The 18710-nt window shown below is 34.3% G+C and overlaps 2 protein-coding genes across 11 annotated transcripts in view; one reads left to right on the top strand and one right to left on the bottom strand.

The window, feature by feature from the left end:
* The window catches only part of LOC145938394 (ATP-binding cassette sub-family F member 2), a 45543-nt gene that overhangs the window by 11198 nt on the left and 15635 nt on the right, over nt 1–18710 (top strand). The window lies entirely within an intron of this gene.
* Rhogap100f (Rho GTPase activating protein at 100F) overlaps nt 1–18710 on the bottom strand; it is an 88160-nt gene that overhangs the window by 65572 nt on the left and 3878 nt on the right. For all 10 annotated transcript variants that reach the window (XM_083041944.1, XM_083041942.1, XM_083041943.1 and 7 more), the window contains 2 exons: nt 18546–18650; nt 11132–11369 (listed from right to left, as the gene is read on the bottom strand). In XM_083041944.1, the coding sequence (XP_082898070.1) occupies nt 11132–11344 (213 nt within the window). In that variant the 5' untranslated portion in view covers nt 11345–11369; nt 18546–18650. The remainder of the gene's footprint in view (nt 1–11131; nt 11370–18545; nt 18651–18710) is intronic.

The following is an 18710-nucleotide window of genomic DNA, read 5'->3' as shown; positions in this document are numbered from 1 at the left end:
GAAGTAAAGAAATTACATCTTCGGGATGTATATTTATCCGTCTAGAATCCCAAGAGAGATCTCTTGTTATCGGATTATACTACGATCATTTATTTGTATAAAATTCAACCAACTTTCTTTGAGAAAATGAACGCAAGACGATCGTTGAAGTTTCGTTTATTTTGCTTTTTCAAAGCTAATTTATTCGAATGAAATGCAACCAAGATTGAATCCAAATAAGAGAACGTCGTGCATAATTTAATCGAGATCCGGATTTAAATATGTCATCCTGCTTTCTCCTTCAAACAGATTATTTAACAATGAAATGTGGTGGTGTCCGAATTTTAATGATGAGAATCTTGAAGGAAGCAAATAATTTGCGCCAGTTAATATTGAATTATTAAATTATATCAATGTAAAGAGATGACACGTTATATATATAACTGATATGCTGTTTATTATATTATTTCAAGAAAACTTTTCAGGGGTGATTTAAAATTCATATAATTGACATATTATAATCATAAAATTTGTTTAATTTGTGTAATAAGAACATTACCTCTGTACTTTCGTATATTCAGAAAAACATTACAACAATTAATTATATATATATATATATATATACACTGGCGGATCCTGGGAGGGGGGTTACCCCCCCCCCTTGCAAATTAAAAGAAACAGTTTGCTGATATTGTTTAAAAAATATAAATAAAGAAAAACAAACATTAAAGAGCTATCGACGTCAGGATCCGCTAGTGTATATATATAAGTATAAGATATACTGTAAATTATACTCATTACGCATTCAAGGAGTTAAGTATAGATTAAGTCAGACATAGGACGAAATGATGAGATAATTTCATTGCACGAAAATAATCAGATGAAATTCTTTATATCTATATAATATATATTATATAGATACAAAGAATTTCATCTGATTATTTTCGTGCAATGAAATTATCTCATCATTTCGTCCTATGTCTGACTTAATCTAAACTTAACTCCTTGAATGCGTAATGAGTATAATTTACAATGTATCTTATACATACATATTGTATATATATTATATAGATATAAAGAATTTCGCCTAATTATTTTCGTGAAACGAAATTATCTCATTATTCCGTCCTATGTCTGACTTAATCTAGACTTAACTCCTTTAATGCGTAATGAGTATAATTTACAGTGTATCTTATACTTTTATATATATATTATATATATATTTTATATATATTATATATATATATATATATTTATATAAAAGTATAAGATACATTGTAAATTATACTCATTACGCATTCAAGGAATTAAGTATAGATTAAGTCAGACATACGACGAAATGATAAGATAATTTCGTTGCCTGAAAATAATTAGGCGAAATTCTTTATATTTATATAATATACATATATATATATATATATAAAAGTATAAGATACATTGGAAATTATACTCATTACGCATTCAAGGAGTTAAGTCTAGATTAAGTCAGCCATACGACGAAATGATGAGATATTTTCGTTGCACGAAAATAATTAGGCAAAATTCTTTATATCTATATAATATATACAATATGTATGTATAAGATACACTGGAAATTGTACTCATTACGCATTCAAGGAGTTAAGTATAGATTAAGTCAGACATAGAACGAAATGATGAGATAATTTCGTTGCACGAAAATAATTAGGCGAGAAATTCTTTATATCTATATAATATATACAATATGTATGTATAAGATACACTGGAAATTGTACTCATTACGCATTCAAGGAGTTAAGTATAGATTAAGTCAGACATAGGACGAAATGATGAGATAATTTCGTTGCATGAAAATAATTAAGCGAGAAATTCTTTATATCTATATAATATAAATATATATATATACACTGGCGGATCCTGGGGGGGGGGGGGGGGGTTAAACCCCCCTCCTTGCAAATTAAAAGAAACAGTTTTGCTGAATTTGTTTAAAAAATATAAATAAAGAAAAACAAACATTAAAGAGCTTATCGACGTCGTTGATCCTGGAATAAAAGCTAATCATGAAACCAAAAATATTAAATAAAATAATTTTGCACCCCCCCCCCCCCATTATTGACGTCAGGATCCGCTAGTGTATATATATATATATATATATATATATTATAACATACATAAAATATATAAAATAATAGTATATGTAGTCATATTATAACGCAATTTTTTCCTTATTTGTTTAATCTTTCGTTGCTTTCTTATTTTAACGCAATTTTTTCCTTATTTTTTTAATCTCTTATTGCGGGCGAACACTGTGCATAAAAAATAAAATTGCGAGAATTAAAGTTCGAGGAATCATTTGCTGCTCTGCGCGAAAGTTTTATCCGCGAATGAATGCGCTGGCTGGGTTCATGTGAAATTAAATTACATACGCGTAATTAAACTTCGCGTAAGCTCGCGTACATTTACGCTCGCGTACAATCGCGGATGTGCTCTCTCCTTCTCTCTCTCTCTCTCTCTCTCTTCCCCTCTCCCTCCCCCCTCTCTTTCTCTCTCTTTTGGTCCATTTCTGTCTTTCTTTTTCTCTTGTCGAGCATTCGATTTACGTCAGCCACAAATTCGGGTCACGCTGAATGATTTATTCGATCCAGTAGGTCGCACCTATATCAAAATATCGTTTGTACTACAGAGGTATTTCCAAACGAAACGTCCGAGAATTCGGAATTTTGCACCGGCAACCTTCGCGTTCAACCTCGTCGATATTCGAATTCTAATCCTGGATTGGCGAACGTTTCCGCTTTATCCGCGAAGTGAATATTTTTATGACCAATATTCGGAATATTCGTGAATTATTAACGTTCGAAAATGACGATACACATATATTCGAGAACTAATAACAAATTAAAGATGTATAATGGATCGATGAAATGATTCTCTATGGACAGTTGAATCGACGTTGCAAATTTCTTGAATTTTTAAGAAAGACACGAGCAAGTTCTATTAAATAAAATATTATAATATGTGATTTATATATATCAAGGACATTTTTTCCATTTAATTAATTTTAATCGAGTAAATCCCACATAAAATGTGTCTTACTCTGTTTCTACTTAGTCAAAGATATATTCTCCCGAAAAGGGGCAGCATTTCGAAGTAGAATAGCGCGATTTCGACGCGAAATAATCGTTTCCGCGGAAGCCAGGGGCGAGATACAATTACAATTCAAATTAGCCTCTCGTAACAACGAATCATGTCGCTTCTGTGACACCCGTTATGCACGAGCGGCTCGTCGCGTCGACCTTACGAAACATCCGGTTCGCGTGCACGTGAGGAAGACTCGATTGCACGTAATATATACACACACACACACACAATCTCTCTTTCTCTCTCCTTCTCTCGGGGCTGTAAGAGTCGCAGGTGGACTCGCGGGGGCGATTTTCGCAGAAGCATGCAAAATATCCTGTGCCGACACGCGTGATACGCGGAAGGAACGTAAAACCGAGTTCCGGAAACTTATACAGCCGTCCGCTCTGACCTCGCAGCACTTATGGTAATATCGTATCGGAAGTTACTTTTACAATGCCGGATCCTTTCCTTGGCGTACTGTCAAGCGAGATGTTTGCGCACATAAAAGGACCCGAAAGCAATATTCATCGATTAAGGCGAGATCTATTTTTTCATCGCGTACTTTATTTCGTGTATGTACGTTGCCAAATTTTTTTGCTACCTTCATGAAAGGTAGTAAACAGAGTCCGGCTGCCAAAGAAAACAAATTGTATCGAGAAAAATAACAGTATCACAAACAAATGAACTGTTTTCTTCGAAAAAACACGCGTATTGTGACTGAAAATTCGCTATTTTACTGAACTATTTTTAACTTTCAACTAGTGACATAAAGAAAAATTAACACAATTGATGAAGAAAGATCTTTCTTAAACTAATTTTTAAATTTATTTTGAATAGCTTTTTTAGGCATAATGTTATATTTAAGAGTTTTTTATATTAAAATTAATTAATTTAAGTGTAGTAAATTTCGTTAAGATTTTCCTTAATCTTTCATATTTTTAATCCTTTATAACTGAGATGTATCTCGACTCTATTTCTGCTAAAAAATTAAATTTTTAAAAAATTAAACTAATTTTTAAATTAGACTTTAAATAAAACGAAGAATTAGTGAAACGATTAAATATTTATATGAAGGAACACACACACGCATACATATGAATTCGCATACTCTTTTGATTTGCCAGTTTTCGTACAATTGCAGATCGAAAGTATCTACCTTAATTCGTTATCTTTTCGCATTGGACACATATCGTTCGGGTATTGAACACCAATAATCGAAGCATGGCGACTTGCAATAGAATATAACGCGAATGAGAACTTTCCGATTCGATATTTTCTGCGTCGCGTCAGGAGGAGGCCAGTTGTGCTTCAGCCGGCGCATTCTACTTTCTAAACGACGTCGTTTATTATTTTAATGATGTCATTAGTGGAATTTAAGTTAAAGTTGTCAACTTGCTTCCTCATCCAGCCGGCACGATATAAGTTTCGCCATGTCGCGTTACTGGACACGCCGGTTAACACAACGTAATTTTATCTGGGCACTTTTCGCGGAAAATGTATAAATTTGCTGCTTTTTTCACAAGCCAACATTTTTTACTATAATGTCGAAAAATTACTTGTAATGGAAATAATAGAAGAGCGAAATATGTAGAAGAGAGAAATATATCATGAAAATATATTAGCGAGAAGAAAGATCGTGTCACTTACATGTTCGCCTTTTTTTTTTAATAACGACTGGCGACAACTGCACATTATTAAATCGATTTCTTCCACCCGATGAGAATAGCGATAAAAGTGATTTAGGAGCACAAAACAGAATCGGTGATAATGAACGGCCACAGATTACGCAACGTCTCGGAGATAACAGTAATTACACGGTCGGCTGGATTTAAGCGTTTCGTAGCTAAATTAACCGTGATTCTTCACTACTAAAAATTCGCTAGTCAAAATTCGCGCAAAAGGATATCTCTTCTATTTTTTAATTAAAAAAAATATATATATATATATATATATATATATATATAAACGCCATGATTTCGAAACAGAGTATGTTGTAAAGGAAATTAATTTCTACGTAAAATTATATCATGGCAGATATAAGAAAATATAGAATAATGAAATTTAACACAAAACAAATATACAGCAAAAATTTTAATTTTTTATATTCTGCTTTCTCTAGTTTTAATTATTTATATTCTTTCTTGCGTTTCTCTATGTTGGAGAACCGTACGTAATTATCTATATAATGCATACAAAGTGAAAAAAATGTGTGTAATACATATATATCTATTTTATATACAAAATCTATAAGACTTGGCGCAGTCGAAAATATAGATACGTTATTATTAATCAGACATCTTAATTAAAATGCTGCCTTAGCAGTCGAGATAAAAACGTCGAGCGAAGTGTGTCTTTTTCTACTGCGTTTTCAAAGTACATATTTAACAATGAAGTGTAATACATAATGGCAATGCAAAAGGAAAACGTACGAACATTCCGTCTCGATTGTCTTCTCGCATTCATTCGTTGAACTTGCTTGAAGCGCAAGATTCTCTTTTAAAATATGTGTTGGCGATCCCCCCCATCCTGGTCAGACGTCAGCGAAAAAACGACGGAGGTGTATACCAAAGGCCGTGATATTTCATGACAATCTGTTCTCCCTCTCCTCGATTGTTTTATTTAAAGAGCTCCTCCGTATTTTCTTTAAATAACATTCTTCAGATATAAATAAAGAGTTTTTGAAAAATTATCTTAATGGTTCGATCGCGTTTGGAAGAATAAATTGTTGAAAAAATTAATCAAATGGCAAAAAAATAATATTTTCGGATATTATTATTATTATTATTATTATATGAATTATTTATTATTACGTAATTATTTTGGTAGCACCCATTCTGTCCCATATAATACGTATTAATTTTCAAAATTCTATGAAATTCGAAATAGAGAAAGAATTTTGGTATCTTTATTTTCGTGTAAAATTTCCGATGGCAATTGCATGCAAAATCGTTAAACAATGAGAACATGACGATAAACTAAACGAAGATCTCTTTGTTCGAAGGAAATATAAAATGGAATTTTATCGGATATCCAATAATGATTGTATGTACGTACGCGATATATTTATTCAAAAAAACCACGATAAACTCACGATATTTTTAGGATTCATGGTGAAAAATATCGTTTAATAAAGAACTTTAAATATCATGGAAGAAAATATTATATTTTTTTTTTATTCGAATATGCTTATTATTAAGATCGTAAATCGTTGTCAGTGCTTTTATCCTTGACTATCGCTATATTAAACGTATTCAAGTACAGCTACATTCCACATTAAACTTGACGGAACTAATTTTCGAAATTGAACTCGACATTTTATCATATCATAGTGAAAATTAACGCATACACAAAGTTGATATAATAAACTATCAGATATATAAATAGTTGAGAAATAAAGGACAGGATAATCATATCACACAGATGATTGTTGTAAAGCTTCAACGGGAATGAAAGTCGGTAAAGAGGGCAGGGAAACAATATAAAATTATCCTTCTTCGATGCAAATTCAGAATCAATATTTCCTCGACTCGTACGAGATGCAAAACGACTATAATCCGCTCGCGCATCCGTGTTTTAATTGCGTTCGGCAATCACATCTCTCGCGTGTATAAATAAATTCCCCCCGGTCCCCCTTCGTCATTCTCGCCTCCGATTTCTCGCGAAAACTGAGCCCCCCTCGCGCTATAACGCGCGGGCCCCCCCCGATAGAAAATGTATGCGCGTTTATTTCGCCCGCGAGCTTTCGGACGCGCCGATAGAATGCAAAATAATGGCAGTCTGCCGGATATTTGCGGGCGCGACTGTGACAAATATATCAGATAAAGCCACCCCCGTCCGTGTCCCCCTCGTTTCGTCCCTATCCCGTCCCGGCCGGGGGTGCCGTTCCGTATCTCTCTATATTGATTTACCGCGAACTGATACTCTCTCCACCGGTATCATATTTTCGATCCCGCGAGCGCGTACTCTCGACAATATCAATTCCAAGATCCGTCGAGCACGAGCGGAAACTTTACGCGATTTTATTGCGAGCAAAATTTTATTCCTCGCGATTATTAAAACCGAAGATGTATCTTCGCCCGTATATCGATTCGAGACTCTCCGTGGAATATAGGGCAGTTTAAGGTCGAGTATATTTTTGCATTACGTACCGTTTTTTCGCTACCATGACTATTTAAAGGCTCGCACTTATTGGATGATATTTTTGTAATTGCTCCAACAGTATATGTTTAAAAAGTAAAGTCTAGTGAATAAAATGTGAGTATATATATTGCAGAGAAAAACTGTTATAGTACTTTGGTGTAAAATTAAATAGATCATACAATATGTATTTGAGTTTTATTCTTGAATTTACGTATCTTAAAATGCAATTTTTAAATTTAATATAATTTACGAAATTATATTGATAAAACGTGTTTTAGAAAATAAAATGGAATAAAAATAACAGTTGACATTATACATTTGCAATGTATTGTAGAAGTTGACAATGTGTTGGCTCAAGGATGCGATTCTAGTTAAATAAACTTTTGAATTAATTTTCGATATATCGGAAAACATTGTCTCTTTCAGATTAATATAATAGAACATATATCGTTTTCTTCTCTTATTAAATCATCGTACTCGCGAGTATACGTTCTCACGAGCTTCCATATGCCAAATGCGCGAGCTGCATAATGTGTAATTGCTCTATATATAATTTTGTTAAATGTTAATAAATGCTTGCTTGGGGAACATAAATTTACATAATTCCATTAAATTATTAAACTCTCGTTGCGCCGATTTGTATCATACTATCACGGAATGCAGCACAATGATATACAATTACGAACGATGCAGAAATATTTCGAAAAATTTAATATAAAAATCATTCACATGAAATTCTGGATTCCGATATCGGACAAATTTGAAATCGCCGGAAGAAAGAACGATGACGATTCGCCAGACTTTCGTCAATTAAAAATTGCTCGGCGGGTCATAGAATTCGTAATCTGTCACGTTATAATAACCACGCACGATAATCTACATAGCGTAAAGCGTGATATAATATGACGTATATATACTTTATGAAGTTTATTCGCGAGACCACCTGATAAATTTCGTCGCAACCCTATCCTCTCCGGAATGTCCGTATAATGCGTGCATCGGCGGATGCACGTGGCGAGCGAGCTGCGCACGTGAGAGCGCGTGACATTAACCCGATTAATCCCGACTTCGCCGATATGCGACCGTTCGATGCACTCGGACGGTCGGTGCAGTGCAAATCGAGCGCGGCAGAATGGCAGTATAATCGGGAGAAACGTGCCGAAAGGGCATGACCTATCTTAGGTAAACCTAGCGTGTGTCCGTGCTTTCGAAAACTATGTCTAGTGACAAGAATATCGTCGATATTACCGATAATTAATTTAACAACATATTTCTCAAATAATTTTGGATCGTGAGATTACACAGGTCGACAAAACAAATTTTTGTCAAATAATTCTAATCAGAATAGGTGTTTCTTACAGATTTTCGGTTACAAGAAACAATGCCGCTGTCCAAATTGCTTCATCACGTCAGGTTTTAAAATTATTTTGAATTTTAAGGTGAGAAATTAGTGATTTATACACAGAGAGAATTTTCTCTTAGAATTTATCCTGAAAATCATGGAACAATGTGGTATGGAAAGAATTTTATGAGAATTTCTCTGATTAATTTTTATCACAATAAAAAATAATAATATATATCACAATAAAATATAAAATATGTTTGATTAATTTTACTAAATGGTAAAATTAATTAAACATATTTTTAAAATTCTTTCCATACCATATTGTCCCAATATGGTATGGATTACCATGATTCTTAGGGTAATTTCTAAAAGAAAATTCTCTGTGTGTAGGAAAAAAAATGTATAATAAATCACTGTCACTAAAATAATAAAAGTAGGAAAATGTTTGATTTACACATTCATTCCTCATTAGCAAAGAATATAAAATTGTTTCACACAAATAGCAAAAATGTTTGCATGTTAAGAATATAGTGAACAGAATAGCAGGCATATATTTCATGTTTGGCAAGATTAGTGAAAATAAATAATCGGATTTTAATGTTATTAGGTACCGTTCTTTTCCTTAATAAAATATCGTAATTTTATTAAAAATGTTTGAAAAAAATACAATTCCAATATGAAAAAATATTTTTTTTTAATTTTTGTTTTAATAAGTCACATTAAAATTTTGACATTTTGATAGCAAAAATGTGTTTAATTAATGAATATATTTATTATATTATATATTTTTTCCTCTAAATCACTAATTCCTCATCTTAAAATTCAAAATAACTTTAAAACCTGATGCGATGGAGCAATTTGGACAGCGGCATTGTATTTCTTGTAGCCAAAAATCTATAAGAACCTACTCTGATCAGAGTTATTTGACAAAAATTTGTTTTATCTTCTTTCTTCTCATTATTAAAGCAATATGCACGAAAAATCCCGAAGATAACATTTTACTCGATTATACGTCACGCTCATAGGGATAATCCTTGTTAATATTTTCATGACGCTTCCCGAAAAGATAGAGAAGCTGATCGAGAGAGGTGACTAAGTCTTTTTTTTATTTTAAATGTGCGTTAATGCGATATTTTGTCCAAAGCTCGAGGATTGCGAAAGATAGGTCTTGCGAAAGGGAAAATCACGCGGCCAGTCGACCGGTTTGACGCGAGGAAGCCCCCGCTAGACGATTTATTGAGACAAATTGAATGGACGGCAATCCGGAGCCGGTGCTCGAAAGCGGTGTGCTTGAACGACTTCGGCTTCAGGCTTCCGGCGCCGTCGTTTCTCAGCTCGCGATATAAAACGGCGGAGGGAGGAATGGGCGGGGGGTTGCTTGAACACGACTTCGGTTAACCCATTCACCCCCCGGTGCTCCATCATGAACGTACTTTTTCTTCATTTGTAACACCATGCGTCAAAATATCTCATTTTTCGAGAATATGGTGATAAAGGATTCAAATTTAATTAAAAAGTAGAAAATAATCCTTATCTCATAACTGCATCCACACATCACGGTTATAAATAAACTTTTCGAAAAGTTATATGTATGTTTCTAATATATTTTATTATTTCTTTTAGATTAGTTGAAATTTTTTTTATTAATTTATTAGGCTCTTTTATATGAAGTATGAAAAAAAGGATTCAATATTGAGAAATAAAACTTTGGGCGAATTTAACGAAACATACAAATATAGATAAATATAGATAAAATCTCTCTTTACAAGCTATTTCAAATGAAGAATTATTTTGAAAAAAATTTGATTTGACATTTCAATAATATAAACATTATTGAAAATTCGAGAGCACTGCAAACTTTTGTATCAAATTATTGCAGAAAGTATGAACATGGACAAAAGCGCGCACAGTATCTTGTATACATAGATGTAAAATTAAATGTGCTTATATACAAATAACTTCTGCACCGTTGGCTGTGCACAATATTGTATCGGATAAAAGTTGTGATATGAATGAACGCGTGATGGACAAGCTAGATTTTTCACATCTGCCCTTTAACGTATGTATAAAATGCGATTCAAGCGTGATATAAAAATATGTGATTCTCGTACTATAGAATCAACGATGGAAATGCATAATGGAAATTTTTAGCATTGCGCGATATAACGCAACGTTTCTGAAAAGAATGTTTTCTAAACCATCGAGACAGCTTACAATCTTGAAATATATGATTTTACGTGAAGATCTTAAAGCTTCATTTTCGGAGACAATCACGTACAAAAATTATTATTTCCTAAAAAAAAACCCACACTTGATCTTCGAAAGAAGCTCTCGGTTTTTCTAACAATCTAACTTGCCTTGCTATTTTTTATGTAAAGACAGAGAAATCTGGATATCTAAACGATTTATTAAAAAAATGTTCAAACGCAAATCTTGCGTGGAAAAAAATTCATGTGCGATTTTCGAGATGCCATGAGATGCTTTCCGCCGTGACAGATGCGAGCGATCTATTATAGGATGTATCAATCACATCACATGCATTCTACTGCCTATATATGTTGCACTTACTTTCCTGCGGCCGCAGCAGAGCATGGTTGCTGCGCTGCAGCTGCGGCGAGCCGTCGACGAGAGTTGAGGCTGATGACAGACGTAGCTGAGTCTTGCGCCCCCTTCCCGCTGCAGCTGCACCACGCGCACCTGCAGCTTCTCCAGCTCCCGTTGTCCTTGACCGACACCGACTCGACCACCGTACTTGATGCGCACGTGTTTTCGCCACTGCATGAGTTCGGTGCGTCATGCCCTCTTCCTAAGATCATGACAGAAAAAAGGATCGAACGTCAAAATGCGCGAATTCTTTAAATTTTTCGCAAAGAGGGAAACTGGAGAACAATTTCTCCATTCTACCCTAAAAATTAAAACAGTTTGGGTAATAATTGATATCAAGCAATATTTCTACTTGACACGATAACAATATATGTTTTTTCTTAATCGATATATAATGCAGTATAAATTATACAATATAAAGTAGAGAAAATAAAAATGGCTAAAATGTATTCTGATAATAGAATTATTAATTTGGATAACTTATATATTAATACAAGTAATTTATATCGTAGTATTGAATATTGCGTGTATCGAGAATACACAGAGATTAATAAAATATTTAAAATTTTTATCATTCAATATATATAAACTTATTTTATTTTTGTAATCAGAAAATAAGTAATTGATATGGCATACTTTTTTATAATTTATTGATTAGTTTAGTTTTTTTTATCAATGAATCAACATATATCGATTTTTCTTTCTTTTCTTCTAGATTTTTTCGATAGAAAAAAGAACGCAAAAGAATAACGTGGTAATTATTAAGATTCGATTTAAAAAAATTATTAAGAATGACCTCCTTTTGTTTTATTAGATAGAATTAAACAGCCTGTCGCGTCTTTGAAAAAGCAAAATTCCAACGTTAAATCTTCTCTTAGAATTTAGCCTGAAAATTATGGTAAACGTGAGACAATATGGTATGGAAAGAATTTTATGAGAATTTCTCTGATTAATATTTATCACAATAAAAATAATATCTATTATAATAAAGTGTAAAATATGTTTGATTAATTTTACTAAACGAAAGGAGAAATTGTCATAAAATTCTTTCCATACCATATTGTCCCACGATTACCATGATTTTCAGGGTAAATTCTAAGAGAAAATTCTCTCAGAGAGTATAGAGATGTCGTATTCTTATAGGATTAATTTACGAAAGTATTAATATACAGGTAATATTAAGGCTCTCGTATTTTATATCTGTGAGCGAATCATAAACTTGTAATGGATCTTTCCATAATCTTCACGTATCTCTCGCTTCTCATTTTCTCGTTTCCCTTCCCTAGCAAAATTGTTTCCCCCGTCGCGTCTCATTAACCTATTTTCCCTCTCGTTCCCCGATCCACGGTTATCTTAATTTATTAACGGTCGGCCTATATATCCATGCGATCGATTACCAATTTGCACATGCAGATGATTCCCCTTCCTTTTCCCAGATCGTCGACAGTTATATAAATCCGCGAGAACGCACGTCGAACGAGAATATGCATGTATTCTCTTTCTCTCTCTTTTTCTATTTTTCCCCTTTTCTTCTACATCCTCGCCCTACATTTCCATTATATTCTCTTCGACCGTGCGATATGTTCCTCCTCTTTTTTTTCCAGAAATAAGCGTGACACATGATATAGACATTAATAATTTAAATACGCATCTCGAGATGCATCGTTGCGACTTGTCGATAAAATGACGAATATCGTCAAATCTGTCAGCGAATATGCAATATCGGAACTTTCTAATTCGGCTTGGCTAAAATTCAATAAAATATATTTAAGAGTTCTCATTTTCGTTTACTAAAAACTTAAATAAATATATTTTTTAGAATATACTCTATTTAAAATTCTAAGTCTTCATCTAAAATTATAGGTTTTTAAAGATGAAACATCAAGTTTGGGTGAATAGAAGAATTGAGAATGTTTTATTGTTGATATAATATTCGATAAAATATATTAATAAATATTATAAATCGTAGAGAATTTGATTGGCGATATAATTCCAACCAAAATATAATTCAATTGCATTATAATTGGTATATAAATTACGCATTTTGGTCAAATTGATCGGCATATTGCTTACAGTTTCGCATTCAGATTTAATAATTATTTCGATGTTAGAGTACGCGGGACACGAATCGAAGCAAATATAATTTTGTCAAAGGGTACAAGCGCACGAGCTTGCCAAATATTTAAACGCCGCCTGCTTTAGATCGGTGGCAGATCAAGACATAATACAAGCATCACTGGCTGCTCTAAGACAATCGATACTACGTGCTGGCGCATACTCGTACTAATAAATCACAGTAGTACACGCGAAAGTCGCTGGAATTAAACGAGACATTTTTCGCGAGAGATGTTTCTGAATCCGTGTCATTTCTTTTCCGCCAATGTCATTAATAAAACATAACTGGAACGAAACTGAAATTCTATTCGTAATGGCAAGTGCTACAAATAGTCGTAATAATTAAGATCGATTATTGAGCTTGCGAAATTTAATAGAGACATAATAATGTAATGAGCGGAAAATTTTCTCACGAAAGAACAGAAATTTGTTTTCTTTTGCTTCAAATATAATCATTATATTTTATAATTTATATTAATATATTATAATGTTATATGCAAGATTATCCAAAGTATCATATAGAATTTCTTTAGAAATTGTTTATTTACAACCATAATTAAATAGATTTCATTGTAAATTTTATTTTATTTTTTTTTTAATTCTATTGAACTTTAATTGATCATTAAAAATTTCGTTAAAGTGCTGATATATTTTTTTTTATTTTTATCACTTCTTGCGTAAATTATGCAAATATTATGAAAATCATATAATGAAAATTATATAAAGGAAATACTTTGATTTCTACGAATTATTAAACTACTTGTGATCATCGTGAATTATTTAACCAAATTTTCGCGAGAGAGTGATTATCAATGGATTATTGCTCTAGTTCTAATTCTAGTTGCTTATATTTACGATCTGATTGTGAGAAGAGATGACCCGTTTCTCGGACAGTCCATATGTATATCGAACATGATCGGATAATCTAATAGTACATGCCGACACATGATCACGGTTGATCTGGGGTCATGGCATGGCATGACAGGAATCTCATGAGCCACGTCAGTCCGAGTATGTCAAACCGCTCGAATTACTATTTCTACGACATTCTCGTGTCGGACTCGCGTCGGTTCATTAAGAATCAATGAAATCCCAAAGCACGTGTCGAGGGCCTGCGTTCGGCAAGCCTTGACCTCTTGTACGAGTATCTTACCCTAAAAAGGGACATTCCCCCTTCGATTCGTTTGTTCGTTCAACTCTATCCGGCAGATTTCGTGTACCCTTCTACGAGGGCAGTTCGATAAGTCAGTGACTTTTACAAGATATGGCACTCAAATCGCAATCTAATTTTATTTCTGATATTTACCATCTTATTTAAAGTATACACACCAAGTTTCAAGTAGATCTGTCAAATAGAAATTTTTTGACAGCGTTCTAAAGCGGATAAGTTTGTGTTTTTTGCTAAAATGGAAAAAAGTGAATTTCGTGTGCTAATAAAACATTACTTTTTGCGTGGAAAAACCATTAAGGAAACTGAAGAAAAGCTAAAAAAGTATTATGGGGACTCTGCTCCGTCGCATGGAATGGTTCACAAGTGGTTCACTGAATTTCGTTGTGGTCGTACAAGCACGAATGATGCTGAGCGCCCGGGACGTCCGAATGAGGTCACAACTGAAGAAACAGTCAATAAAATCCATGATATTGTATTGGACGACCGTCGAGTGAAGATACGCGAGATAGCCAAGATGGTAAACATCTCAAACGAACGTGTTTTTAATATCTTGCATAAACATTTGGGCATGAAGAAGCTGTCGGCCAGATGGGTGCCGCGCTTGCTCACAATCGACCAAAAACCACAACGAAATTCAGTGAACCACTTGTGAACCATTCCATGCGACGGAGCAGAGTCCCCATAATACTTTTTTAGCTTTTCTTCAGTTTCCTTAATGGTTTTTCCACGCAAAAAGTAATGTTTTATTAGCACACGAAATTCACTTTTTTCCATTTTAGCAAAAAACACAAACTTATCCGCTTTAGAACGCTGTCAAAAAATTTCTATTTGACAGATCTACTTGAAACTTGGTGTGTATACTTAAATAAGATGGTAAATATCAGAAATAAAATTAGATTGCGATTTGAGTGCCATATCTTGTAAAAGTCACTGACTTATCGAACTGCCCTCGTATATAAATCGTTAGCCTCTAAATCGTTTTTTAATTCTTTTTCCGAACGAATAAGACAAGTTGTTTCTAATAACATGCGTTATCCAAAAGTCCAAAGCAGTTGAGTTTCTCATTTGCAGAATTTACAATTCAATCTCTTGTAGCAATAATAATATAGTTTACAATATTGCTAAATAATAGAACTTATAAAGAATTTGATCGCGCTAGAAGTGCTAAATTATTTTATTAGATTATTATCTTTAAATGCGTTACGCATTTAGTAAAGACATTTTTGCTTATTCAATGCAAATCAATGCATTTAATGGGCTATTGTGTAGAGACAGGATTGCAGAAACACTCGAGAATTTGCCGTCCAAGGCAGAATTTGAAAGGCAAAAAATTAAATAAAGAAAAGGGAGAGAAAGAGAACAGATTATAATATTATATAATAATTATATAATATATAATATATATAAATCTTCAATAGTAAATTAAGACTAAGCGAGAATGTCTATTATTAGCGGGAAAGGACAAAGTTTTTGTCACGTGTCAATAGCCAGTGATGCATCACCCATGATATATGGGCGTCTGACCAAACTCGGTCCTGAACTCCTGATGGAGTCTTACTCCGTCCGCATCGCGAATAAATCGACGATACTTTTGAAGTTTGATCCTCGTACGGATTCCCTCGTCTAGTATGATAGGTTTACCTTTCCGTTAAACTTTATTATCCTTGGCACGTTTGGTGACGGCGTCTTGCGCTCATTCACGCGATTTAATTAGAGCCAGGCGCGAGCTTCATTCAGAAACTTATCCGAAATGAGCACATGCCAGCCAAAAGTGGAGCACAGCGCGATTGCGAGGAAACGCAGATGTCGTCCTACTTGAAATACAGCCCGACGTACTCGTATAATTGAACCATTGAGTGGAGAAGAACCATTATTATTATTATTATCAAGTCACATTTTCCTCAATTTCGGAGAAACAAAGTAATTTTGTGAAAGCACCTAATGAAAGAGATCTGACTGTTATTATTAAAATACTTTTTCCTTCTTTTTGGTTTTTCTTGTCTCGGTTTTATGAAGTTTGAAGCTCAACATTTTTTATTACGCCAGAGTTGCTACTGTAAGGTTGCAAGTATATATAATTTTTTTAAGTAAGAAGAAGACATTCATATTTACCGTTGTTCTCACGAGAATTTAAGTCCGCTTTTTTCCTTCTTTTCTTCAGAAATATATTTGTGAATAGCACGTTAGGGGTCATTCTGTTTCGCAGGAAAAAGAAACCCATCTTTGACAAGAATGAATTTTAGAGGGGGAGAAAGCGCCGTCTCCTCGACATCCTTAACACACCTGTTATCTCATATAATACCCGCGTCAAAAATAGTTTACCGCAACTACAGAAATGTGAAATATGGAACTGTACAATGCTTCCGTGTTCCTCGCATCCCCATTTTCGATTCCACATTCGATTTGCCGCTCGCGTGTCGTCTCGACGATACATCGACCCGGTAAATCGATAATTTCTCGCGAAATCCCGGCCGGGTTCTCCCGATAAACGGCCGAAGAAAAGCCATAACCGCTAAGAGGTCAAACTGCAGCGGCTTATCCCGCGGCTATTGCACTATGCATCGTAATGCGGGGTCGTAAACAGTGTCGCTATAGTTTGCGAGTAAACGGCCAATAGCTCCCTTGCGAAATTCTTTCGAGGCCGGCGCCGGCGCTGCAGGAAAGTGTTTGTAAAAAAAAAAAAAAAAAAAAAAGAGAGAATAAGAAAGCGAACGAAGAGGAGAGGAGGGGAGGGAGAAGGAGGAGGAACGAACAGTATAATGATAATAATGCTCATGCAACGGAGGAAGATAAACCGTCACGCGCTCCCGAGGGTGCCGTGCGCCGATTTTGTATCCCCCTTTCCCCTCATCCTCTCGTCGCAATCGCGTAAATCTTCGAGAGCACACGCCGTTCATGCTTTATGGAGCCTCATTGTTACTGCCTGTGATTAAGCTTAACGCTCCTCGAGGTCTGTACTGATTACAGCGTTGGAAATGCATGACAGAATGCACGACAGGCGGAACAGATACATGTGTGACGTTGGCGAACATTGTCGTATATAAGTCAAATCTTCGTTATTTCAAAGATTGAATTATACCCGAAGACCTAAACATTGCGAGGAGAAAATTATTTTGTAGCATTATTTCGTAATTAAGTGTAGTAAGGAGAGCGATTTTTTTCTACTTCTTATATCATGCTAAAATAATAGTTTGTAAGAAAATTGATTTATGAAAACATACTTTTACTCACACACATTCCATCATAGATTATTTACATTCCAACAGACAAATTTTACTGACATTGATATTGATTAAAACATTGATTGTACAGTTATATTATTACGCGCGAATTTTTATGATTATCATCAAACAGTAATATTCTTTATACTCTATGAACAAAAATAATTTATACTTATAGTTTGTAATACAGTATTTAATATATATGCAAGAAAACAGCCGCGAGATTTTTTAATATTCTGATCTCAATGTTACATATGTACAAACAGCTACCTTATTTGAGAAACATTGACTGATACGTGTTTTCTGTCATGCTCAATCGTCAATTCTCTACGTGACTTTGTAGAAGAGTATTGTTACAGTTTCACGACACGTTACATGCAATTTTCATATTTCCAGAGTAAGTTGGAAACAAATAACTCTGGGCACACAATTTCCGATTGATAGAGAAGATTTACAACAAAGAAAGAGATCGCAAACTGTCGTCGAGAAAGATGATTTTGAAATGCTGTTCTTGAGCTCGTATTCGTGCCATATACATTTTCAGAGACAATGCACTGAGAAAAAAGATATAAAATAATTTTCTTTTGTTCTTTGCCCATCTAATTTCTATTTATCTCAATTTTCGGCATTTTATCTCATGCTTTTCACCGTCCCACTAAAATTCGCTTTTAGCTCCAATTATGGATCCCGAGGCAAATGACGTTTAACGCTAAATATGGCCAAATATGGTTCGCTTTTCAGCACGTTTGATTACACCGAACTGTCTTCTTATTAGGCAAGCAAAGCGTTCAATGCAATATTAAACGAGAGCAAGAAAATACGAGAGGTTCCTCCCTCCCCTTTTTATCGTCTTTCGTGGATCGTTACGTACCTTCTAAAAATCATCTCTTGCGCGAAGGGCCGATGGGTCCCTGCTCGACCTGTGTCTGACGATTTCTCTCATTCTGCTGGACGCCGATCCTCGCCCTGTTCTGTCCTGAAAAATTACGAGCAATCGTTATCGTTACGCGAATCGCGACCACGTGACTCCGATTAA

Source organism: Prenolepis imparis, unplaced genomic scaffold, assembly GCF_030444845.1.
Source record: "Prenolepis imparis isolate NDT839.2.m4 unplaced genomic scaffold, iyPreImpa1.0 SCAF_7, whole genome shotgun sequence".
In the NCBI taxonomy this organism is placed as follows: Eukaryota; Metazoa; Arthropoda; class Insecta; order Hymenoptera; family Formicidae; genus Prenolepis; species Prenolepis imparis.
Note: the sequence above shows the minus strand (reverse complement) of the source record. Positions and strands in the feature narration are given on the sequence as shown.